Here is a 26,986-nt window from a genome sequence, read left to right as displayed (position 1 = left end):
CCTCCTTGATATCCCCCATTACATTATTCCTGTAATGAAACTTCACCAGTTGGAAGTTGCCTGCTCAACTCAATTCAAAGTGCTCACAATGGAATATAATCTTAAATTATTTACCAAGTTTGTAAGACCTACTTCCATACAGCCCTTCCTGCATTCTTAAGTCATAAACGGAGCATGTTTTACAGGTCCCGCCAAGGATGTTCAGCATCAATAACCTTCTACATTTCTTTGTAGTAGAACCGTATTACAGAATTGCCATTGGAATTGAAGCAAGGTCCTCAATAGTTCAGAAGGGGGTTACAAATATTTTTTATGTCTTTTAATGCCACTATTTTTTTTATGAATGCTTGTGATGTTTTATTGCGCCTTGTAAGCTACCCATAGCCATTAAAGGAATGAATGGCATATACATTTTCCAAAGTTACATTTTCTCTCCCCAGTATTATACCAATTCAAATCCCCACTCCCCAGACAGCTGCTTTCTTAAAGGACAGATATTTAGAGATTTTCCCTCAAGTAGCCTTGCAACTTGGAAATACTGCTTTAGAAAACCTGGGCTTGAATAACATTTCAACAAGCGTTGAGTGCAACTCCATCCAGTTCAATTCACTTCAAGGCCCAAGTTATTATTTATATGCTATGTAACAAGTTGGATTTTCCCAAACCAACCCATGAAATAAAGACTCAAAACAGCTAAATGCTTCATTCTAGTTTATTACACGAAATAAATATTAACATTTCTTTGTAATCTCTTCTACTATTTAGATCCAATAAACCAACAAAAATGTTAACCATGTTGCAAACGAGCAATCTTACATTTGTTCCTCTAAAATGAAAAAAAAAGTATTAAGCTTTTATGTACTGAGTAGTTGAAATTATGAATCTAGACCAGCTGTAAAATGTAGGCAAGTATCCAAAGAGAACTGTTTTATTTATGTAAACCTACTTTTCTTTTTAAATGTCTAATGTGAATGTAGTTAAGAAAAGCAATCCAATGTTTCAAAGACCTTTTCTCAAACAGTAATTTTCTCCTTATCAAACTTTACAGCAAAAGAATCTTCCTTGCCATTTCTGTGAGAATCCTATTGAAGCACAAGCCCTGTGGAGAAGCCTGAGTTCCGTTTCATTAAAACACCCCCAAGGTAAGTGCGGTGTTGTTTTTTAATTGGATGGTGTGCATAAACATTACACTCCATAGATAGCAAAAATATTTTTATTTATAATTTACATTTCCACAAATGAAAAAAAAATGTACAATTTTTCTTACATATACAGTCTATTCCTGTCAAATTTGTACGCCATCTACAGAACTTCCACACGATAGACACCTGACACGGTGCAGGCAATAAGAAATTCAAATACAAAAATGTATTTATTAACCAAGTCAGTAGCTGGGGCCCTGCCCCAGGCGAACACTTTATTCATATAAAAATTATTTGCATTCTAGAGTCAGTAGGACACAATAAGCTCTTCTCTGTAATTAAAAAAAAAACCCACAGTTTAAACCGACTCAACCTTTTCAGGTTCTGTTTTAATTTCAACAGATTCAGATGTATTCCCATCGGTGCAATCATTAGGCTTTTCCTCTGGTTCTTCTTTGACTTTGGGGCTGTTACAGGAATCCTGTATGTCTTGTTTGACAATATTCAACATAATATTTAGTGGGTTTTCTACAGGAGTCTTGCTTGGAGATGGGGTAGAATCAAATGATGAAGTCTGCAAGTCAAAATTAACATCACATATAGGATAGACTTTGAATTTTTCTTTAATACGATAAAAAGAAAAAGGTAAAATGCTGCCCTCACAATCGGTGCGTACTCTTTCATTAACTGTTCATGAGCAGATAAAATACTTTTGTTCTGCTAGGATACTAGGAATTTCAGCTTTCATATAGAAAAGAGGTTGTAACACTGGTTCACAAGATGGCACAGGTTTAAAAGCTTATTACAGCAAATTCATGCTTAAATCTTTGTGATTTTTAAAAATCACACTAATACCATCTTGAACAGGTGTTTCAGATTCTCTGTACTTAGGATTTTTACAACAGAGAGTGCCTACTGTCACCCAGCTTTTTTTTTTTTAGTACAGTCAAGGCAGCACACTTAAAATGCAGATATTATTCAGATGTCCTTCAATGTCAATCAGCCCTGGGAATAATGATCCACAGCAAGAAATATGAAACCTGATCTAGAAGACATCAGGTTAGCTCCTATTGCAATAGTCAAATAAGCTCAATAAGGATTACAATGAACTAATGACCCAAGTAACAGCTTTTGCAGCGTTAACATATAAGCCCACCAAAAATCAGTGCAAAGGTTTTGTTTACCTTTTGATAATCTTCATAACATGATGGATGGTAGATCTATGAAGGGAAAGCAAGCCAATCTTAGTTTACAAATATACAAAAAGGTACACAGAGTATATTGCAAAGCTACACAGTATCTGTTTCTGCAGAGGCATCTCTTTCTCTAAACTATTTCTATGTCTATAGGAAGTTATAGCTGTTACCTTTCCTTTGCTAGTATTTCACTATATTTGATTCAATCTACTTTGGACTGTGGCCAATCTCAAAGAAGTAGACTGATGTAAGTTAGCATGGGTATGATTAGGAAGGAATATTTTCAGGGACACCAATTCCTAAAATTCATAGAAATAACAAAGGCATATCAGCCCAAAATGGACATTATAGCCATTTTTTAAGCGTTCTGCGTACACAAACAGATGCAACATTACCTTTTCCTCGACACGAATTGCATTTTTTAAGTGCCACTCCTCCTCTTCCTCATCCCAATATTGCTCAAACTGCTCTTGGCAGATTTCACAGCTCTGAAAAGCAATTTAAGTTAATTATACCTACAGCATATCATTTATATTTTCAGGTGAGTAGCAGAACAATTGCATTTTCAGCCTAAGACACTGGCAGGCCCATGACAAATGCAAAAATTCTGCACCATCATTATTACTAATATACAACTTGGGAGATTATTTTAAAATCCATTGTCATCTACAAATGCTGACCGTGATGCTACATTACTGCTACAACTAAGTTCCAAAATGTGAAGTCCAAAGGAAGACAAGCAGTAGCTACGTGAACAAAATTTTCTTCCCAAGAATAATTTGGGGGGGGGGGGGTTTAATCTTACTGTAAATATATTTATCTACAAAGCCAAGTATGTAGTTTTTCATAGTAGACTTTTTTAATTTTATCAATGTAAAACGAACGGATCTGTTTTTTTATTTTTTCCAAGTGCTAATAAAACGTTAAGTGCCAAACCAAGGATTGCAGTAAAATTATTCCAAATTGAAAACATCAGTTACATGAAAGCAGGTTACAGAGCAATGCTTACTTCATCTACTCCGGCTGGGCCTGCAGGGACACTCTGAAACTCCTTCTCCTTAGCAGCTTCTTGAGTTTTTAATACAACTTCTTCATGCACTTTTTCAAAGAACTGACTCTTTGCACGCTCCTCTAAATCAGCTATTTCTTCAAACTCTATCCAATCCTAAAGAAAAACATTGAAAAATGTTTGACCCACTTTCCAAATTTTTAAATGGTAGTATGACTTTGTCTGTTGAATATGTATTTGTCTTTTGTTCCCACTGACCAACAGTACTTTATGATCATATTCCAGCAATAGGATCAAGTTTGTGCAGTCTTCTTATCCTGAAAAAAAAACAGACCTACTGACATGCTGCTTTTTTATTCTTCAATCCATCTGAGTTCTCTAGTGGTATATGAAACAAGTGCTTGATTCAGTGAGCCATGTGGAACACAATACACCCAGTGATGTACAGGTAGCCCTCGCTTACTGACCACTCGTTCAACAACCAAAGTTACGATGGCGCTGAAAAGAGATTTATGTCTGGTCCTCGAAGCTGCGGCCGTTGTAGCATCCCCACGGTCATGTGATAGCGATTCAGGCTCTTGGCAACTGGCACACATTTATCACGGTCACAGCATCCCACATGATCGCCATGAAAGCCAGCTTCCAACAAGCAAAGTCAATGAGGAAGCCGACAATCACCAGTCGCGGTCATATAACATCGCGCTCAGTAACTGTCAGTGATTTGCTTCATGACCACAGCCAGAACTGATGTGTACGTTGGCATGGTCACTTTTCACTTAATGACCGCGTCACTTAGCAACAGAGTTGCCAGTCCCGATTGTGGTTGGTAAGTGAGAACTACCTGTATTAACATAAAGTTTTTATCTCGTTTTTGATCCTTCCCTGAATCTTCTGAAAAGGGGCAATAGGCAAGCAACTTCAGGCCACCCAGTTCTCACCTGATAGGTGCCACATGCAAGAAAACCCTACCACCAATACATCTGTGAACAAAAAAGAAAGACCAAAGGTCCATGTATGACATAGCACCTAGGAAAATGTTTAGATCAGGCATGCGGGGGAAAATGCTTTCACTCCGGATGTCACTAAAACCTCAGCTTTCAACTTTTCAATTTAGAATTTAACTGCTGCAACGGCATGTTCTTTTCTTCTTAACACAGTTGCAAGGCTATATGGCATTATTTTTAGAGGTAGAGGCTGTAACCAGATGTCACCAGCAGAGAGCACTTATGTGGCAGTGGATTACAAAGAGAACACACTGTTGTTTATATGAATCAGAGAAAAAGGTATGTTAAGTCTGGAAGCTGGATTAGTATCCAAAGACCTATTAAAACAATAGCAGCAAGTGATCTTAATGATCCAAGCATTAAAGTGTCACAGATTTAATACTGCTGAAAGGCTAATACCAAATATGGAATTCTCTTTCCCAAGAAAGCTGAGCAGTTAAAGAATTTTCATTTAAGATAGATTCAAAGAATTACACAGCTTACACTAATGTTTGTCTTAGCTTCCAAAGGCAGAGCCATAATAATCTGTTCGAGCAAACCCAGCAGAATCTTGCACCATTTTAAAAATTATGCATTATTAGAAATGTCCATCCTTAAGCAAAGGAATTACAAAGATCACATCTCCCTGCAAAACAGCAAACTAAAATTTGTTAGATTTTACAGTATTCCTCATGAATTAAACAAGGACAATTACCTGCATTTATCAAGTTATCAGTGTAGGAAAGTCTACCGCATTTCAGTATTTTCTTGTTGCTGCCTAAAAGTAATTCTCAAGTGCTTGTAACATTTTTATACTATCCCCTTTTCTCCCCTCAATCTCTCTCTCTTGGGACAAGAGTTTGTGCATCTGATGAAATGGTCTGTGATACCGTCTTCGTCTCTAAGATGCTAGAAGATTCTTTGTTACACTGATTTTGGTGATATAGTTACGACCTCAATCCTTTGGAAAAGATGTACCAAGAACACTGAATAAACATTCTCTATGGCAAACCATATAGAGTAATGGGTTGCTTACCGTTAAACTATAGTACCATCTTCTGTGAGTGATTTTCCTGCTAACGTCTTTTTCTGTGCGGTTCTGGCGATAGTGCCAATCCAAATGGTCTGCATACACATCCGTCTGTGATGTCGTAAACCTCATTCCACAAGAGTAACACTGAATGCCAGTATAGAGCCTGTTTATAACGCTGTCGTAGCGTCTGAAAACAAGTCAGGAATATCAAGTTAGAAATCTTTTAGCATCTGATTCATGGCAACTACCTGAAGGAGAAACTTGTGAAGTTCAAATACTTATTATGGCATGGAAATTCAGTTCAATTTTATTTTCAAGGTGGAAGATGGTTAAACTCAAATTCTCAGTACACTACACATACCTTGTAGCTGGTAGGATGAGAACAACATTATGTAGGCTTGCAAGACTGTCTCTGAATTAGAGAACCTAACGTGAATCAAATAGTGTGAATATGCTTGGAATAAAATTGGGCTTCTAGCATACTGGCCAAAATATGTCAAAATTGACCTATAGTGGTCTTATTGTTAGCAGGGAACAATGCATATGACACAGAGGCAGCTAGCCTATTCTATACCTTCTCTATCTTACTAAAATGTTATGCAGGTAGTCCTCAAGTTACAATTGCAATTGGGACCAGAGTTGCCATCACTAAACAATGCGGCTCTAAAACGCAAATTCACCGTGACCACATCAGTTAGCGACGGCAATCCAGGCAGTCCCGGTTGTTGTTGTCACCCCAGATGCATGGGTTGTTAAGTGGGAAGCCAGGAAGCAGAGTGAGTCCCAGGAAGAGTACAAAGGTGCCACAGGGGAGAGGGGGAGACCCTGGGAGGTCTAGTACAGGCCCTGCACAAGTTGTGCGAGTAGGGTGCTGCAGTGCAGCACAAGCTCAGGGACACAGTGTGTGGAGTGTGTGAGAGCACAGGGAGGCTGGGGAACGAGGGTGAAGGGTGCGCGCGTGCGAGCGAGCGCAGGGAGGCCAGGGAAAGAGCGCGCAGGGTGTCTGTAAGTGAAGGGGGTAAGGAGGGCATAGTGCGTGCAAGCAAAGAAAGGCTAGAGGTGGGGGACGCTTACCCGAGCAATGCGCAACCTTCCCTGCTGGGTTCCCCATCGACTTTGCTTGTGGAAAGTCGGCAGGGAAAGTCGCAAATGGCAATCACGTGACTGCAGGATGCTGCAACCAGTTGTAAGTGCAAGCTGGTTGCCAAGTGCTCAAACTTTGTTCATGTGACTTTGGGGGTGCTGCAACAGCCAGAACTTTGAGGACCAGTCTTAAGTCCCTTTGTTCAGTGCCGTAACTCAAGGACTACCTGTATGTGAAAGCCTTTATGTATGTGAAAGTGGAAGTCAACATCTATAAGCTCACTTGGTGCCTACAGTGGCATATGGAAGATTGCAACTTGGAATGTAAAAGGAATAAATTATCAAATGAAGGAAAGAAAAATTAGTATGTTGAGAGTTTTCAGAAAGAAATGTGAAAGATGTTAGAACAGATGAAGGGCTGATCTTAAAGGAGTTGATAGATATATGCAGGAAGGCTTTACTTAAGAATGAAACAACTAAAATCTATGTCAGAAATTATGAACTGATATCACCTAGGGCCACTTCACATCAAATGACTACCAGATCTACTACTGTGGACAAGAGGACCACAGAAGAAATGGAGTAGCCTTCATAATTAATAGTCAAGTGGCTAAAGCAGTGCTTGGATACAATCCAAAAAACAAGAGAATGATCTCAATTCGAATTCAGGGCAAGCCATCTAACATCACAGTGATCCAAATAGACGCCCCAACCACAGATGCTGAAGAAGCTGAAGTAGAGCGGTGCTATGAGGATCTGCAGCACCTACTGGACAACACGCCTAAAAGAGATGTTATTTTCATCATGGGAGACTGGAATGCTAAGGTGGGCAGTCAAATGACACCTGGAATTACAGGTAAGCATGGCCTGGGAGAACAAAACAAAGCAGGACATAGGCTGATAGAATTTTGCCAAGACAACTCACTCTGCATAACAAACACTCTCTTCCAACAACCTAAGAGACGGCTTTATACATGGACTTCACCAGATGGACAACACCGAAATCAGATTAATTACCTCCTTTGCAGCCAAAGGTGGCGGACTTCTATAGAGTCAATAAAAACAAGAGCTGGAGCTGACTGTAGTTCAGATCACGAACTTCTTCTTGCACAATTTAGGATCAGACTAAAGAGATTAGGGAAGACCCACAGATCAGCTAGATATGAGCTCACTAATATTCCTAAGGAATATGCAGTGGAGGTGAAGAACAGATTTAAGGGACTGGACTTAGGAGATAGGGTCCCGGAAGAACTCTGGACAGAAGTTGGCAGCATTGTTCAGGAGGTGGCAACAAAATACATCCCAAAGAAAGAGAAAACCAAGAAGGCAAAATGGCTGTCTGCTGAGACACTAGAAGTAGCCCAAGAAAGAAGCAAAAAGCAACAGTGATAGGGGGAGATATGCCCAATTAAATGCAAAATTCCAGAGGTTAGCCAGAAGAGATAAGGAATTATTTTTAAACAAGCAATATGTGGAAGTGGCAGAAGACAATAGAATAGGAAGGACAAGAGACCTCTTCCAGAAAATTAGAAACATCAGAGGTAAATTCCAGGCAAAAATGGGTATGATCAAAAACAAAGATGGCAAGGACCTAACAGAAGAAGAGATCAAGAAAAGGTGGCAAGAATATACGGAAGACCTGTACAGGAAGGATAACAATATCGGGGATAGCTTTGACGGTGTGGTCAGTGAGCTAGAGCCAGACATCCTGAAGAGTGAGGTTGAATGGGCCTTAAGAAGCATTGCTAATAACAAGGCAGCAGGAGACGACGGCATCCCAGCTGAACTGTTCAAAATCTTGCGAGATGATGCGGTCAAGGTAATGCATGCTATATGCCAGCAAATTCGGAAAACACAAGAATGGCCATCAGATTGGAAAAAATCAACTTATATCCCCATACCAAAAAAGGGAAACACTAAAGAATGTTCAAACTATCGAACAGTGGCACTCATTTCACATGCCAGTAAGGTAATGCTCAAGATCCTGCAAGGTAGACTTCAGCAATTCATGGAGCGAGAATTGCCAGATGTACAAGCTGGGTTTAGAAAAGGCAGAGGAACTAGGGACCAAATTGCCAATATCCACTGGATAATGGAAAAAGCCAGGGAGTTTCAGAAAAACATCTATTTCTGTTTTATTGACTATTCTAAAGCCTTTGACTGTGTGGACCATAACAAATTGTGGCAAGTTCTTAGTGGTATCGGGATACCAAGTCATCTTGTCTGCCTCCTGAAGAATCTGTGTAACGACCAAGTAGCAACAGTAAGAACAGACCACGGAACAACAGACTGGTTTAAGATTGGGAAAGGAGTATGGCTGTATACTCTCAACCTACCTATTCAACTTGTACGCAGAACACACCATGTGACATGCTGGGCTTGAGGAATCCAAGGCTGGAGTTAAAATCACTGGAGGAAACATTAACAATCTCAGATATGCAGATGATACCACTTTGATGGCTGAAAGCGAAGAGGAACTGAGGAGCCTTATGATGAAGGTGAAAGAAGAAAGTGCAAAAGCTGGCTTGCAGCTAAACCTCAAAAAAACCAAGATGATGGCAACCAGCTTGATTGATAACTGGCAAATAGAGGGAGAAAATGTAGAAGCAGTGAAAGACTTTGTATTTCTAGGTGCGAAGATTACTGCAGATGCTGACTGCAGTCAGGGAATCAGAAGATGCTTAATCCTTGGGAGAAGAGCAATGACAAATCTCAATAAAATAGTTAAGAGCAGAGACATCACACTGACAACAAAGGTCCGCATCGTTAAAGCAATGGTGTTCCCCGTAGTAACATATGGCTGCGAGAGCTGGACCATAAGGAAGCTGAGAGAAGGAAAATAGATGCTTTTGAACTGTGGTGTTGGAGGAAAATTCTGAGAGTGCCTTGGACTGCAAGAAAATCAAACCAGTCCATCCTCCAGGAAATAAAGCCAGACTGCTCACTTGAGGGAATGATTAAAGGCAAAACCGAAATACTTTGGCCACATAATGAGAAGACAGGACACCCTGGAGAAGATCCTGATGCTAGGGAGAGTGGAAGGCAAAAGGAAGAGGGGCCGACCAAGGGCAAGATGGATGGATGACATTCTAGAGGTGACGGACTCGTCCCTGGGGGAGCTGGGGGTGTTGATGACTGACAGGAAGCTCTGGCGTGGGCTGGTCCACGAAGTCACAGAGTCGGAAGCGACTAAACGAATAAACAACAACAATCACCTAGGTTGTTTTGCTGCACACAGAGGTGGGAATCCAGATTGGTGATAGCTGCATATTATGCTCCGGTGAAAGGTGACAACAATAGAACCAGAGGTGAGTTGTGAAAAACTGTGAAGTTTCCAAACCAAATTGGGGTGTGTCTCTGTGTGTCTGTGTATAAATGGATATATGGGAATAGTACAACAGAGTATAGAGAAAGTGACTGGACCATTTGGAGAATGGATGAATGAAAATGAATGGAATTAAAAATAAAAGTGATGATTCACAATGAAACATTTAGGGAATACTGGAAGGAATATTTTAGAAATTTGTATAGAAATGACAGTGGTAGGTCAAAAAGTTGAAACGAAAAATGCTAATGAAAATACTGATGAAAAAGAAGTCACAAATGCTGTGAGAATGTTGAAAAATAGTAAGGCTGCAGGTACAGATGGTATAACTCAAGAAATGTTAAAATATGGATGTGGCCTGCTTACTGAGCAGCTGTGCAACTTATTTAATCTGTAGGTGAAGATTGCATCTGGCCAATGGCTGGAAGAACATCATTACTATTCCCCCACTGAAAGTGACAGGTAGCAAGAGTGAATGTAAGAACTATAGGGAGATTAATTTGTTAAGTGTGCCTACGTAAGGGGTTGGCACAATTCTAATTGAAAAGACACCAGAGATGCCAGTGAGTGTAATTAGGGAAGTACAAGATGGCTTTATGCCAGGCAGAAATTGTGCAAATCAGGCTTTTAATCTTCAGCAGATCAATGAGAAATGTATGAATATGGGAAAGGAATTTTATTGCACATTTGTTGATTTAGAGAAAATACAAAAGGTTTTAATTATGGGATGTGTTGCCCAAATATGGATCGATGAACACACTAAGAGCAACATATGATGGAAATAAAGCACACATGAGAATAAATGGAGGCTTAATGACAATGTTCAATGACAATCGGAAGTGAAAAAAGTGAAAAAGTGTGTTATCTCCTTGGCTGTTTAAAGATAAATGTATAAGAAGTGCTTACGATGTTAAGAATTGTGTTAGTTGGGGATTTGAGTTTATGTGTATTTTTGCATGTAAATGATGCTAGTTGATGACTGAAATCCTGAACGATTTGCAGTGAATGTTAGACTGTATAATGCAATAAGGAGTATGGATCTGAAAATTACTGTATCAAAGACAAATATAGTTTTCCTTCACAGGGAATAGGGTATGAATGATAAGAGGGCAAAAAATAGAGCAGCTAAATACATTTAGTTCACGTATAAAAGATGTGAAAAGGGATTTGTTCAGTTGCAAGAACATAAACTTGCTAGGCACTGGAAACAGGCAATAAACTAATGAAGAGGAACATTATGGAATTAGGATAAATATCTGACAGAAAGCATCTGGCTTTGTAACTTTTTACAGTTCAGACTGGTTATAAAAACATGCCACGTTAAAGAAATCCACTGCAAACCTTGGGACCTTTAATCTAGAATGATTAATGCTTAATTGAATAAATGTCACAGTATGTAAAATGCCAAAGTGATTCTCAATTTATACACAACTATAGCAATTTTCTGCCCTTAGAACAGGAGTTGCCTGATTTATTTTTTTACAATTACATCCTTGTTTCCTTTGAAACTACTTATTTAAACCACACTATTGGATATAACCCCCCCTTTCCCCCATAAATGCACATACTGTTTTAGTTCTTCTATCACAAAATTAGTTAAGTCTGGGACATCCTCATTCTGATCTTGATCATCCTCTTCTTCCTCTGGAGTTGGCTGAGTTGAAACTTCACTGACTTCTAAATAAATGAGATGTATTTTTAAGTACTGGGACATAACCTTTGCTTCTACAATTTTAACTGTTAAAAAAAAGTTAAAATAGCTTTATCTGATAAGATCAGCATTGTTCTGACTAGTATTCCAAAATGTAAAGTGTTCAGGGACAGTGATTGTGATAAATTTCTTTTAATACATCTAACTTTATCTCCTGGTTTAACTTTCTTTATATACATATATACCTCTACACACATACAGATATGTATCAGTTGGAAGTACCGTACACACATTTGTGCAATCATATATATACACACTATTTCCAACTGATAGGCTTAAAAACTAAGCTTTTACAAAAGAAAGATCCACTTTCAACAGGTCAATTTCTACCCAGAAAAAAGAAAACCAAATTATTTTTTATACTTCATACTGAATGGTGGCTATGAACATTCATTACTTTTGAACTTGTTCAAAAATTTTGATTAAAATAGAAAGGAAATTCAACACAAACAGTGAAAAGGATGTACTTACGTGATGAAGATGAATCGGGCTGTAAAGATTTAAGGATTCCCGTAGAAAGTAGTTTTGAGAACAACTCATTCACATCAAGTTGTCCAAGATGATTATCAGGGTAGGAAAGTGGGATGTTCCCTAGAAATGGGTGAAAATGTCACTTTACAATATATTACTCCAGAAACTCAATATAGAATTCAAGTATCTTAAATAATTAACTGTCAAAAGTTAAACAAAATCATTAATGATCCATTTCTCCACCTTCAACTTTAGCTCCTCTTAAAATAACTTCTAAGTACTACTTTAACCACCTTCCCACTTTAATTTATACAATAACCCTGCATGTATAAATGCAGAAACAGCATTTGAGAATCTATCAAACATATGTTATAGAAGACTGTGATAAAGAAATGCTGAAATGGTTTTGTGTGCCCCAAAATCCTTAGGATTTATTCTTCCAAACTGGAGGTCATAGATACATATGGCTTTCTTCTTTTAAAGGGGAACTTGAAAAACTATCTGTATTACGATACACTGTTCTAGAAGTTGAAAGTAAAAAATCACAATGGGTACATAAAAAGCCTCATGGATCAGGGGTACAATTATGTCTATTTTAATAATGTTTAAAATATAGCTTTCTGAATACCAATTTATTTTACTCAAATTTAATTCTGCTTCTGATGTTCTGGAAACCTTAGTATTTAAATAAATCTGCACAGAAATAGATTTAATAAATTCAGACCTAGAAATTAATCCACAGTAATACAAATATGTTTTTATTAACATATAAACAAATGTAACTCTGGTCAGACTGTAAGAATCTCTGAAAGCTATCTTAAAATATAGAGAATACGTACTAAACTGAAATTTATTAGTTATATTCTTAGAGTGTGGAAAAAATAGGCCATAGTTTAGAAACCATTTTATAGCAGACATTCTTAAATAAAGATCTGGTTCTGGTTGGTAAACTTGAGGTTCTAGAAAATTCAAATCAGAACCCATAAAGCCATTTTTAATCCTCCTTTGCTCTCATTTTGCTCTGCGTACTGCACACTTCAAAACAGCTCTTACACACTCTAACCCTGCAGTCCAACTAAACTTTGAACTGCTAATATCCAGCACTCAAAGGATTAACTACCTCCCTTCAATCTCCTTTTTTATATGCCACCTACCTACCATCACTATTTATTTCTGCTATCTTCAAAAGTTTCAGGAGTGGATGAAGTTCCTGTTGCTATCACAGATCACAATCCAGAGCTACAGCAATCGTTACAATTTTTTTGTTTTCAGTGATTGTTGAACATGGGGGGGGGGAATTACTTTATGTTCAAGAATCATAAATCCACAATCCAAATGGGTACAGATCATTTTCTAGGGTGCAGTTAGGAACTGTAATTTGAACTCTGAATTTCTTACCCATCTTGTCTCAGGGAAGAAAGTACCTGTACGTAAGTATCTTATCTACAAGCAGGATGTACGCACCAGTTTTACCTTAGAGTCCCTCTGATACCAAACTGAATTAGATTAAAATTTCAGGCAGTTGTACCGACCCTTGCTGCTGAACACATCTTTGGAACTCCATATAGACAAAATATTCCTATTCAAGTTTCAAATAAAGTAGTATTTCAGTAAAACAACCCCCCAAAAAAGTAAATGCTAACCTGGCTGATTTTGAACAAAACCTCCAGGATTTTGTGTATGAACCGGCAATAGTGGCTGCCCTTGACTGAAAGGCTGGCCAGAAGATACTGACAGAACAGATACCTGTGAAGAGAAACAACCCTGTTCAAATGCCTTTTCTCCTCCTCATTAAAGACAAAAATCAACAAATTTTTATTTCGGTCATGAACAGAATATAAAACCATTTACAGAAATGAAAGTGTTATCAATAACGTTATAAATATTAAATTTTAAACATCCTTCTTAAAACCCTTTTATACAATCTATATAAGCTAGCCACCAATAATAAAGGTGGGATAAAAGAAATCTAAAAAAAAATGTAATTTTGCTTTGCTCCCAAGGTTTCCCCAAAAGAATACTGGTGATCATATTTTCTTCAACTGCTAAATTATGTATAATATTCATTTAGCCAATGAAATTAGCTATGAATTTAAGGGATTACACTAGTTTTATTGATATAATTTTGCATGCACAGAAATTTAGCAAAGCAAAGAAATAGTTTAGGAATACCAATATACTGTAAAAAGTTTTTAATGCTAACAAAAACATTTCAGACGTTGTGTCAGAAATTAATAATCAAGATTCAGAACTTTTCATGGCATCAATCAGCTTCAATGAAAATGCTTGAGTCACTTAATTGTATTGTTTTACAACTTTATTAATGTTAAGTATTTCTTAATAAGATGCAGCCAGTTTGGAGACCATGAGTTCTAGTCCAGCCTTGGGCACAAGGCCAGCTGGGTGACCTTGGGCCATTCACTCCCTCAGCCCTAGGAAGGAGGCAATGGCAAACCACTTCCGACACCTTGCCAAGAAAACTATACGGACTAGTCCAGGCAGTTGTTGGGAATTAAGACTGACTCAAAGGTACAAACACAAAAAATAAAAAAGTAAATCTCAGTGAAAAATAATTTGCTGCCAACTGAAGGTAGAGATTTAATTTCGGAAGAATAGTCCAACAGAAACACCGTAACACTCTTACCTGCTGTGGAGGCTGAACGTTTCCCACTGCCATATTACTAAAATTTCTGAACTGGGGGCCTTGAAGATTCTTGTCATCGTAAAAAGGTCCTGGTGCCCTGTTAATTGTATTAGAAAAGTGCTGTGCTCCAGAAACAGGTGGGCCATTGAAGTTTGGTCCTTGGGGGTTATCAAATATTTGGTCAGGTCTCTGGAACTGCATTCCTTGTGATGCCCCATTATAAGGTGGCTGACTGGGAGCTTCACTGTAAGGGCCAGTTTGTCCATATGGTGGTGTATCTAATCTTGAGGCAGGAAGGTTGGCTACATTTTCAATTCTTGGACCTTGATGACCAAGGAGGATATCATATCGTGTTGCCGGATGTTGAGGATCATCAAACCGCTGAAGTATTGTATCAAAACGGGGTTGGACCTGCTGACCAGGTGGACCATCAAATCGAGGTGGTGTTTGTTGAGTAGGAACCATTTCAAACCTTGGGCCAGGCTGTACATGTAATCCATCCAGTCTTTGTAAAATTGATGGCTGACCAGGTTGACCATCAAATCTTGACTGACAGCCATCAAACCTTGTCTGGTTAATAGGCCCTTCAAATCTAAGCCCACCTCCAGTCTGAACAGAAGGTGCCTCAAACCTGGGAGTAATTCCCAGCTGCCCATGTGGCCCCAGAGGCTGACTATGAGGCCCCTCAAACCTAGAGCCAAGGGGTTGACCATGTGGCCCTACAGGCTGCCCATGAGGACCCTCAAATCTCAGTCCACTTGCAGGCTGCCCATGAGGACCAATAGGCTGTCCATGTGGTGCTTCAAACTGCATATTGCTTCCTGGTTGTCCAAGGGACCCCACTGATTGCATGAGCGGGCCTTCTAATCTTATACCAGATCCTTGTTGACCATGAGGTCCTACAGGCTGTCCATGTGGTCCCTCAAATCTCATTCCACCTCCTGGTGGACCATGAGGTCCCACTGGCCGGTCATGAGGTCCTTCAAATCTTATGGCATTTGAAGGTTGGCCATGAGGCCCTTCAAACCTCAGTCCACCTGAAGGTTGGCCATCAAATCTTATATTATTTGACGGCTGGTCATGCATCCCTTCAAACCTCATTCCAGCAGTCGATTGGCCATGAGGACCCTCAAACCTAATACCAGCAGTTGCATGACCATGAGGTCCCTCAAACCTCATTCCTCCTGAGGGTTGACCATGGGTCCCTTCAAATCTCATTCCACCCACAGATTGGCCTGAAGGTCCCTCAAATCTTAAACCTCCCCCTGGTTGTCCTATTGGACCCTCAAACCGTATAGCACTCCCCGTGTTAACTTGCCCTGAGGGCCCATCAAACCTCAAGGGACCACCACCAAGCTGTGCTGGTGGGCCATCAAACATGTGAGAACCTTTTCCTCCAGACTGTCCTGGGGGCCCATCAAACTGAGTGGCTGGCTGACCTAGAGAGCCTTCAAACCTTAAATTAGTCTGTGCTTGTGGCCCTTCAATTCGAGAAGCTGCATTAACTGGTCCTTCAAAATGACCAACTTGCCCATCTCCACCTGCCCTTGTGCCAGGATGTCTAGGAGAACCCTCAAAATGAGATCTGTCCTCAATCAATGAACTAAATCTTTGCTTTCCATCAGACACCCCAAATCGTGATCCTTGAAGGTCAGTGAACGGTTTCTCTGCATCTTCATATCTTGTTCGCTTGAAAATGTCACTGATCCTCTGCTCTTCTCGAAGACCTTTAAGATAGATTAAAATTATGTTTATTAATCACTAAATCCATTATATAAAGCTCACGTACACCACTATAGCTCAATTATATACTGACTGGCTTTCCTTCACTAAAATATAAATACTGATAGTATTTTTCCAAAACACTTTTACCTTTCGAGGCATTTGGCTCATCATGTCTTCTCCTGCCATCATGTGGGGAGTTATCAGAGTATGGTCTGCTACCACCAACGGGGGAATGTCGCCTTGATCTTTCACCAAACTGACCCCCACATTTGTTTTTTGTTTGCTCACAGTCCATTCCAGAAAGAAATCCATCAGTTAAGTGATAGTCTAGTATTTCTTCAGCATCTATCATATTGAGTCTTGGAAATGAATGTTGAACTTGTGTTCTTTTTAGCTTAGCTTTATGTTCATGATATATTAAATCTGATTCAGACAATAAGGGCTTCTTTTTTGAAATCCCCTTTTCACCTGTTGTATTATCCCATTCGCATCTATGCTTTCCTTCCTGATACTGGAAAAGTTGGCGAATCTTATGACACAGAACAAGGAAATCATCCTGTGTTATTTCACCAGATGAGAGACGTTCATTTGCCTGTGTGTCAAAAGAAAACATTAAGAGTTAATTCTTAATGCTTTTAAGAAAAAAGTAATCCTCAAGAACAGGTTAACATATTACCTTCTTAAGTATCTCTCTCTTGTTTGCCAAGGTCAGTTCTTTGGGTATCTGCAAATTAGCATCTACACTTAATCGATGTTGCTGCTTTGGTGTGCGAGGGGAAGGAACTCCTTTATTAGTTGCCCATGTATCCCTGTGCCTCTGATGAGGTGATTTACAAAGTCCTTGATGCTCTTCAGTAAGTTGAGGACTGAAAGCAATAGAAACATGTTACTTTACATACTTTCCCTACACACAGGAATTGAAATTTCACTTTGTTTCTTTATAAAGACATCTTTTAGCAGTAATTTTAGATTTACACTTAGCTAATCAATTGCCACTCATAAACATCAACTTACTTTTTATTTTCCTCCCAGCCAGATTTCCATCTTTTGCTTGATTTGGAACTTTGCCAATTCTCCACATTTTCTTTGGGTTCTGAATTTGACTTGGAAGAATGCTGATTCATTCCTTCTTGTGGTCGGTCTTCATGTGTTTTCTTCAGCCTCCTTGAATCTCTCACTTCCTGCTTAATGTTCCTCTTATTAGAGCTTCTTTCATCCCGTGCTCCTGAGGCAAACTCTTCTACATGGGATTGTTTTGGCCCAGACTGCCGTGGTTTCCCTATCTTAGGTCCAGATGGAGAGAGACTTCTGAGCCTTCTTTTAGGTGACCTTCTTTCTCTTCGTTTTGGAGAATGTGCAGATGGTGATCGAGATCTAGGAGAACGTGACCTTTTCCTAGTACTTGACCTTCCTGGTTTTCCACTCTGTTTCTCTGACTCTTCTGTATTGGGATCTTGCTTTTGTACAATGCCATTAATTATTTTATTTCTACCACCAACTGATCTATGTTCCTCTTTGTCTTTTCTCTCCACACTTCTTCTTTTTTCTTTTATGTCATCATCTTTACCATCTGGCTTCTCTAGAAGATGTTTTTTTAATCTGGGATCTCTCTTGCTTATTTCCAGGACTCTGGGATTCTCACATTCTTGATTTCTGGTTTCTTTAACATGAAGCAGCTTATTTTGCAAAGGAGATGGTGATTTTGATTTTAATTTTGCATCTATTTGATCAAACTCTTTCTTCTGCAGTTTCTCATTCTGTTTTAATTTTTCTTGCTTTGTTGTATTTTGCTTTTCACTTTGTGGAGTTTTGCTAGTCTTCGGGTCAGGCTGACTGACTGGATTAATTATGAAGTCTTTCCTATGACTCTGATCTTTAGAATGAGAAGAGTGCTGACTTGTTCTATTAAGACGAGGATCTCTATTGGCTATTTTGGCATCATGGAGCGGAGACAAACGGTTTTTCTCAGGTGGCAGACAAACTTGATGGGGAGCTTTAACTGGTATGTGAGGTGGCTGTGGCACATGTTGTTTTAAGGATGTTTGGCCCAGAGTAGATCCACTTTGCTGAACACTAAGGGAAACAGCCTAAAATGAGGAGGAAGGGGAAACAAGAATTTCAGACACAAGCACCATTTTATTTCTCTTAGTTGTTCAACAATATACAAGTAGTCCTTGCTTAACGACTGCTCTGTTTAGCAACTGTTCAAAGTTAAGACAGCGCTGAAAAGGTAACTTTATGACTGGTCCTCACACTTAGGACTGCTGCACCATCCCCATGGTCATATGATCAAGATTTGGGTGCTTTACAACTGGCGGGTGTTTACAATCATCACAGTGTCCTATGGCCATGTGATCATCATTTGTGCACTTCACAGGCGGCTTCCAACAAGCAGTGTCAATGGAGAAGCCAGCAGTAAAATCACAAGTTGCGGTCATGTGATGTCTCGCTTAACAACCACATCAGTTAGCAATGGAGTTGCCTGTCCCAATTGTGATTGTTAAGGGAGGACTACCTGTAAAACAATGTAAGTTGCATAAGGAAATTACTTTTATGTAACAACTAATTCCAGAATTTCAATGTAATAATATTTAGATGCTTATGATAAACAACATAAACATAGGTTTGGGGTCAATTTTCTTCCCACAGCTATCAGTAAGTTGAAATGTATTAAAAAGTTTTCAGTATCTAATTGTGGTAAAAGATGTAAATATATTTTTACAGCTAGCTTTTCAGTAACGCTAATAAAAGAGCACAAATCTGAAACTAATATTCATACTACTTCACAATGTCTTCAAAATATAAGCTCTGCAATCCAGTCATTTAGATTCAATGTTCTGCATGATACCACAATATGAAAATTGTTCAAAATTCTAAACCTAAGACCTTCCAGCAGCACGTTACAAAGTATGTCATAGAAATTCTTCATTCAGGAAGACAAATATACCAAGATCCTCCACCTTGTTTCTACTTCTTTTGTAATACAATTGGTGATCCTCATACATAGCCTCTGTCATACGTTAAATCTGCAGCTTAAATCTACCATTTCTAGTGGCAAGCAGAGCAGGAACAATCCCATGTGAAGCACAGGGCTGTACTGAATGTGGAAGATGCTGCACCGGTTACGTGCAATTTACATATCAATCGTGACACGTACAAGAACAGGTGGTTTTCCCACGAAAGAGAAGTTTTATCTGTGAGTCTCTACGTCCACCTTGTTAACATGTTATCATCTGCACTTTAGCAATGATTAATAACTAGGAAAAATACATTCTACCAGAAGTTCTATTAGTTTATTAAAAGTAAAAGGAATAGGCTGCAAGCACCACAAAGCTAAACCGGCCTTATCAGGAACCAGAAAAGAATCCGTTCCTGAAACATTAGAGCAGCCACAGTCATCTTACTCACCAGCTGTGCTTTTGTCTGTTCTAATTCAAGTTCTAATTTCTTCTGTTGAAGTTCTAACAATTGTTTTTGTTTTGCCAGCAGCTGTTGTCTTATTAGCTGCTCTTGTGTTAAGTTCTTTTGTATTTCAGGAACAACTGGAGTGGAGGACACAGCAGAACAGGACACAGGAAGAGAACAGACTGTAGAGCTAGGTGCAGCAGGTTCCTCAGGCTACCAAGAAAATGGTAAATAACATGATTCTTACTTACAAAGAAAAACAGCTATTATTCATAGCTATGTAATTTAGTTTTATTTGTACAAATAAATTAGAATGTGTATCAGGCATATCATGCAACATAAAAGCATATCTGTGATAGTTCTTTGCCTTAACTGTTGACATTCAAGTATCATTTCATGGTATGCTAAAGCCAAGCCACAGTTAAAAACACTAACATTAGTTTGAGAAACTTACCGATTTACTTAAAAACTTAGGATTCACATGGATGCTAGAAGTATTCACATTAGGGGGTAGCGGCTTAACAGGCCAAGCAGGATCAACTGAATTCACCCGCACATCGAGAGCATAGAGAATCTTCAAAGGGAAAATTTCATCCCACGTGGAACGCAATTTAAATAAACTTTTCCTAGTATTTTCATCCACCTAAGAACAACAGAACAATTCTATGGCTTGTTAAGTCAATATAACATGTTATCCTTCCTTCTAAAACTCAAGATCACATAGATGTTCTATGGTTATACCCTGTTCATTTGTGTACTCAAGTTCCAGTGAAAAGAGTATAGAACTCCAATGAGCACAACTGAAACAAGTACTACATTCTGTTGATATACTAATACGCAGACAATACAGCACACATTTGAGCAGTCAAATGTCTGTCTTTCATCTTTCAGATCTGACTTATAGAGGTATAGCAGTGATATCCTATTTTATTTTTAAAATGTATCTACCACCAACTGGAAGCTGACATATCTCACAAAACAAGTTCTCAGCATCCATGGATAAAATAATTATTTCCTGTTTTTTACTATTTGGTGTATTCCAATCAGATGATGAAAACCAAACACAAGCATATTCATCAGTTCCTTAGGGTTCCCCCCCCCCTGATTTGGAGTTCCCATTATCCAGAGACAGCATGTCCACTGCTGCGTTTGCATGAAGGAAATTGTTATTCAACATATTTGAAGGGTGCCAGGTTGAAGAGGCTGCACTACTGCACTGAAGGCAAAGCTTTTTTGTATGTAAATGTGCAAAGAACCCAACTCTAAAGAGCTCAGTCAAAAGATGAATTCTTTTCCATCACCTACAGCTTTATAGGTCACACAGAAATACAATTGCCGTTATTTTGAAAGTTGGTAAGGCAAAATGCTGTACCTTATGTAAGATTAAATTGATTGAATGTTTAAGCAACTCAGATATTTTAGCCTCTTTCAACCATACCCTACTGAAATGGAAATGTTACTTCAATTTCCTTTAACATTCACAGCAAAGTACATTTGTAAAGGAAAACTCTGCCTTTTTTGATATCTTTAAAATTCATCAAGCAAATTAGTGCTAAAAATACTGTCTATGATCAATTGCCCTAAATTAAGTCAGGTATGCAAAACTGAAATGGCTAGAGAAAGGGTGATCAAAATAAATCTTTATAAATCTTGGCAGGCAGGTTCAATGTTTACTTTTCTCCCTATTAAATAAATAAAACTCGAAATTATTTTATAATTAACACAAACAAGATGCAAACATACACTTGGTTACTCATTCTTCTGTAAAGCTAAAAATATACAAGAAAAATTTAATGAGCTGCATTTTTACTAACAGCCCTTTCTACTGAGCGACTCACAGAAAGCATAATACACAACAACATGAACAGAATTGCATTCATCTTGTTTTCTAATGCAAATTTTCTTATGGAGGATATGTCCTATATGTTCCATCTATCTATCCTTTTTTCTTATGGGTGTGAAATAAATGAAGTCATGGATCAATTGCATTCTTTCCCCTTACAACTGCAAAAAAACAAGACAATGTGCCACGTCCTTATTTATACAAGAGCAATTTTAAACGTTTTAGGGAAGCACATTTATATATACCTTTTCAAACACATTAACAAATGTTGAAACTAGGTTTTTAGTAAATGCAGCAAGATATTCTCGTCCAACATTCTTGACAATGGAGTCCATTAGGTACATAACAGGAAGTTTCTCATTAGAAGGAGCCTGGAGTAATAAGAAGAAAACTGAGACATTTAGCTGTAACAAAAACATTTTGATCTTTTTAAATCAAGGAATTACCATACCCTAGATCACTGTATCCCTGCTATGTAACAATTACAAACAAAAATGTAATTTACTAATTTTAGAACTATTAAAAGAATCAATAGATACCAATGCAGCTATTATTTGGTACATTAGGTTTTCCTTTAAGGTGATTCTCAGTGGCAGAAAGTACTGGCCCATGATGAAAAATTAACTATTGGGGTCTTGTAATGAGCCACTTCACATCTTATTGGACTATACTTTGAGGGAACACACAGTAGTTTCTGTTGTGATCTCTATAAAATGGGACATGGATCAATTAACTAGATCTCACAAAATGAAGGGGAGAATTCTCAGTGGAAAGAAAGATGGTGAATACCAGTGTTGTTAGGTGAGCCACGCTTCAAATAAAGTGACTTGCCGTAATCCAAATGCAAGTATTACCAATTCTAGACAGTTGGAGAAATGCCAATCAGACGCTCTCAAAATTATACGCAAGCCATATAGCTGGAACCAAAAAAATATAAATCCATAATGGTGTTATGGTGTTGAACAGACACACTTATAAATAACTGGAACCAAAGACTGGCACAGAAGACAATCTTCAAAGTCTGGACACTCCTCAATGCCCAAGGAGTCAAGATGGATTCTTTTTTCTGAACATAAGGCACGCCCCAAGTTCATGTAGTACAAATTGTTGTTGAGACAGCGGAAGCCTTCCCGTTTCTGTTCAAAATGAGTATTAATGTCTCATCCATATTAAGGGCCACAAGCTTCCAAAAAGTATCAGCATGTATAGATTTGTTGAGATTAAATGATTCTATCACACTGCACACTGATGTTTTACACAGAAATAGCTTAATTCCCATTTAACACCCAATGATTCTCAAAATTTACAGGCAGTTTAACATTAAGCAGCTAAGAGGGTCTGCATTCATTGCCAAAATTCCACTGCCCAAATATGTTGTTTGACTGTCCTTGTAGCAAGTGTCTTGTTCTTGTAACTAGCATCTTTCCCTTTAAGATAGCTCAGATTGTGAAGATATTTATAGAAGATGCAAACACATAAGCTATTTTCAATCTTGACAAACCTAAACCACATTTTATCTTCTTTGCTCTTAAATGTGTAGGGTTTATTTCCTCAAAACTAGTATTCAAACCCTTTCATCAAACCTTCGTTTGAAATCTGCTCAAGAGGGAAGCATATCAGCAACTCTTTATAACCACACGTGGCTTTTATTGACTGCATTTAAGGAGAAGTTAAGAGTAGAGAACAACATGCCTTCATATATATATATATATAAACGAACAGGTAAGGCATGTATATCATCATCTGTCAAGTATCAATTCCCTAATAGCTGGACTTGAAAATAATTTACTAGGTGTAATGTGCAAACTGTTAGGATTGAATTTAACTTGTTACAACAGGGCTTCGAAAGTATTGGGAAGTATTAAGCCTCTTGAATGGGAAGTATTAAGCCTCTTGAACACTTCAGTACTCTGCTCTTAAACCCCATCTGTGGTAGCTCTTAAGACTGTAAAGGACAGCTGTCAATGAAATATAGTTGACCTTTAAAATCTTTTTCCCAAAAGTATATGTTCATTTCCCTTTTAAGCCATAAAACTACTGTTTGAAGAATTAGAAAATGTCCTATTATATTCACAAAGCTGTGAAAACTATGTGTGAAATTGTGAAACAAAGAAGCAAATTTATCCTAGAATCTGTTTTTAGAAATTGGAAAGCAAATCCCAGCTTTAAATGAGTGGAATGCCACGTTTTGAGAACCAGGATTTACAACTGCAGTAGTTAATTCACCGAACAGAAATGCATTGTGATATACTGGAGGTCCACCCAAGCTGAGGCAAACCCAAGTCAGATATCAAGCAGCTGTGGAAGGCGAGAAAGACAACTCAAACCACCAAGAAAGTGGAGATAAAATTAAAAAAGCTTATCTACAGAAAAACCATGTCCAGAGTTCTCAACAGAATGCTTGGTGCACTCCTTCAAACATCATATGAATTGAGTGTTGAATATGTGTGGGTCTGTGTTTTTCTTAAGATTTCCCTAAAAATTGAGCTTTCCTCAGACTTTTTTTCCTGTAAACCACACCATAGAATATTTAACACTTCGGTAACAGATTCTGCACTACACCCGGTAAATAAAAAGACAAATACATATTTTATACATTTTATTTACATTTTTAATACCAGTCACACATTTCAAAATCATTTATTAAAAAGGTAGTCAAACCACTCTGCATTACACTAAATAGAAATTGTCTCCAGACAATACTTTCTTTCAAAAGTGGTTTTCAGAGAACTCAAATCTCGTTTCATCCTGGTCACTAAAGACAACTATGCAAATCCAATTAGAAGTACAGATTTTAGGTATCTTTAAATACACTCAAGGGATAGCTATGTAACCATCCCCATTACCCCAAAGCCAAATAACAGAACTGGAATTTATGTGTTATGAACTTCTAGAGAGACTCAAAATATTAAAAGTAAACAGGGAAGGTTTCTAGAGAGCACACTGAAACTAACCAATCTGCACTGTAAACAATCATCCTCTACCCTGTCTTTCCATTTTATTATAATTTAATATCCCAGATTAAATTAGCAAAATAAAAACCCAATGATCTGGAAGAAGCTGAGGAAAATGGGTGAGGAGGAAGAAACAGCAAGAAAGCAGAAATGTTTAATTATAATGGAGATGTGCTACCCTTCTACTTAAATGACCAAGACTCCCCAGAAAAAACGATGGAATAAACCTGTACCACAAGCTATAGGTGAATTTTGTCAGAAAATTTATGGATGAATATGAAGCCTACTCTTTTTGCATCGTATGCTTCTCCGGCGCCATGTTGAGATTAGCCAGGCTGCTGTGGTTCCTGCAGGCAGGGTTGAACATTTCTTTCCATGCCTTCATGAACGGGCTGCTCTAACAAGGAATGGATCGTGCATACACATGCAGACACACACCCCTAGTCTATCATGCATGTTACTAAAAGCATTCCAGGAGCATAAAAATCCTCCTTCACCTGTAGAAATTTATTCCACTGAAAATAATGAGGAAATTCCACTCCTCTTAACAAAACTCCTTTTCACGTCTCATGAATTTAAGCCAGCTGTCCCTCAAATGATTTTATCCTTTTAAAAATATTTGGTACAGCTAATTAAATAGATATATGTAACCTGGGAGACTTAAAATTGCATGTTTCAAGCAGTTATTACTGCACAATCCCTGCCAGGCCGCCATGTTGTATATCCAATTTATGCAGGCTTAAAAATCCTTCACATCTTCACTAATTACTTGGGGAAGAATCAGCCCCCTTCCTGAACTTGGCAGATTTATCTCTTCCTTGTAACTATTCTACAGAAAGGACTAATCCTCCTCGTGCCTTAATTTCATCATAAATATTTTTTTTCCTGCCAACTACGGCCTAGTCTCACTTTCCACCTTAACCTTCGTTTGTTCTACCATTCTTGATTCCCTTTCCTTTATCTGTAAACTGTCTCTCGCTACAGTGTTCTCACACGTGATTCCTATTCTTCTCTGATTTTAACAGAATACCTTTTTTTAAAAAATCCATCCATTGTCTTTACCTCTTTTTTTCTAAATTGGCTTCCATAAAAATATCTGAAAGCAAGTAGTTATGACTATCTGTTCCTAGCACTGCTGCACTGCCACGTGCGGGGGTGGGGTGGCTCTAGACTCTTGCCCCCTAGCAGTTCAACTTTCAAATTGCTCTGCCTCTCCCCCTTAACCTTGACTTCATCTACAGTGCTTACCACTACAATCCAGGCCCCCACCCAACCATGTCTGTCATCACTGCCCAGCTGCCTGAAAAACATGCTTTTTGTATGACTTGGAGTTCAGTTTATTAATACCCTTGCACTGGCATACTTGGCCTTTTTTACTGGGAGATGCACAAAATGTCCTTTTTGAAGGCACATTTTGCAAGGGTTGTGTCTGCACTGAGGGCAACTTCGACTTTGAGCAACGGAGGGATCCAAGGAAGAACCCGATTAGGAGGCTGCTTGCCTGCAACTATTTCCCCTTTCACCTCCTTAGGACTTCTTCTTTTTCCCCCCTCCTTGGCCTGACTTGGTCCTCTCCCTCCAAAACGTACGCTCCTTCGGCTACCTAGCTGGCTCTATCCCAGGCTTCAATTCTGCCCTTCAGCCCCTCCTTGCCTACCCCTCCCCTCCCTCCCCAATATGCCCCCCCAGCCTGCTGCTTCTCCCCCTCACGTGTGACCTTCTCTGAATCTCGCACTCACACACATACACATAGGCGGACCCCCCCCCCACTAATCCTCTGACTCAAAAATAAACACACGGGTTGAGGGGAGAAGGAGAAAGACTGGCCCTAGAGATGGGAAGGAGGCTGGGTTCAGGGAGGGGGTTTAGAGAGAGCGTATTCGGCGTAGAGTATATAAAAACCTTGGCGATTTGCGCCTCGATCAGCGAGACGATGTCCTTGGCGAAGGGCACGTTCTCCTCGGCCAGGATGGTCAGCATGTTGATGTGCGGTTTGCTGTTGAACGTCAGGTCTTCCAGCGACGACTGGTAGTCGCGGCAGGCGTCTTCGCTGCTGCCGCCGGCGCCGCCGCCACTGGCGGCCCCCTCGGACGCCGTCGTGCCGCCGCCCGACATTCTCCCCCGCAGGGCTGACAGGCCGCGGACACGACCGATCCCCGCCGAGGAGGGCAGGCCAGGCGAGCCTTTTCTCCTTCGCTGCCGCTGTGGTCGCTGCTGCTGCTGCTCCCGCCGGCCTCTTCTAGCGCATCCTCCGCTTCGCCGCCGCCGTTTTCTCCTCAAGCCGTCGGCCGCCGCCGCCTCCGCCGTTTCCTCGACCAGCCGCGTTTCTTTTTCTCCCTCTCCCTCACAAACGCACGCACAAAATGGCGGCGGCGGCGGCGACTCCTGCAGCTCGCGAACGCCTTCTGTCCTCCGACTCCAACCGCTGCGTCATCCGAAATGGTTCCGAAAAGGAGGGAAGG

General features: G+C 39.2%; 1 protein-coding gene across 1 annotated transcript; it reads right to left on the bottom strand.

Moving 5' to 3' along the window:
- Nucleotides 1-700: 700 nt before the first annotated feature.
- Nucleotides 701-26,986, bottom strand: PCF11 (PCF11 cleavage and polyadenylation factor subunit). Its single transcript, XM_063305889.1, has 16 exons — nt 26,427-26,986; nt 21,816-21,941; nt 20,182-20,370; nt 19,731-19,940; nt 17,337-18,409; nt 16,999-17,188; nt 16,470-16,914; nt 14,598-16,324; nt 13,597-13,699; nt 11,954-12,073; nt 11,340-11,448; nt 5,367-5,550; nt 3,348-3,503; nt 2,734-2,826; nt 2,327-2,362; nt 701-1,716 (listed from the first exon to the last, which is right to left on the bottom strand). Exons 1-16 carry the CDS (start codon nt 26,637-26,639, stop codon nt 1,501-1,503), a joined length of 5,190 nt encoding a protein of 1,729 aa, XP_063161959.1. The 5' UTR covers nt 26,640-26,986; the 3' UTR covers nt 701-1,500.

This window comes from Candoia aspera, chromosome 5 (genome assembly GCF_035149785.1).
Source record: "Candoia aspera isolate rCanAsp1 chromosome 5, rCanAsp1.hap2, whole genome shotgun sequence".
Classification (NCBI taxonomy): domain Eukaryota; kingdom Metazoa; phylum Chordata; class Lepidosauria; order Squamata; family Boidae; genus Candoia; species Candoia aspera.
This window is presented reverse-complemented; position numbering and strand designations above follow the sequence as displayed.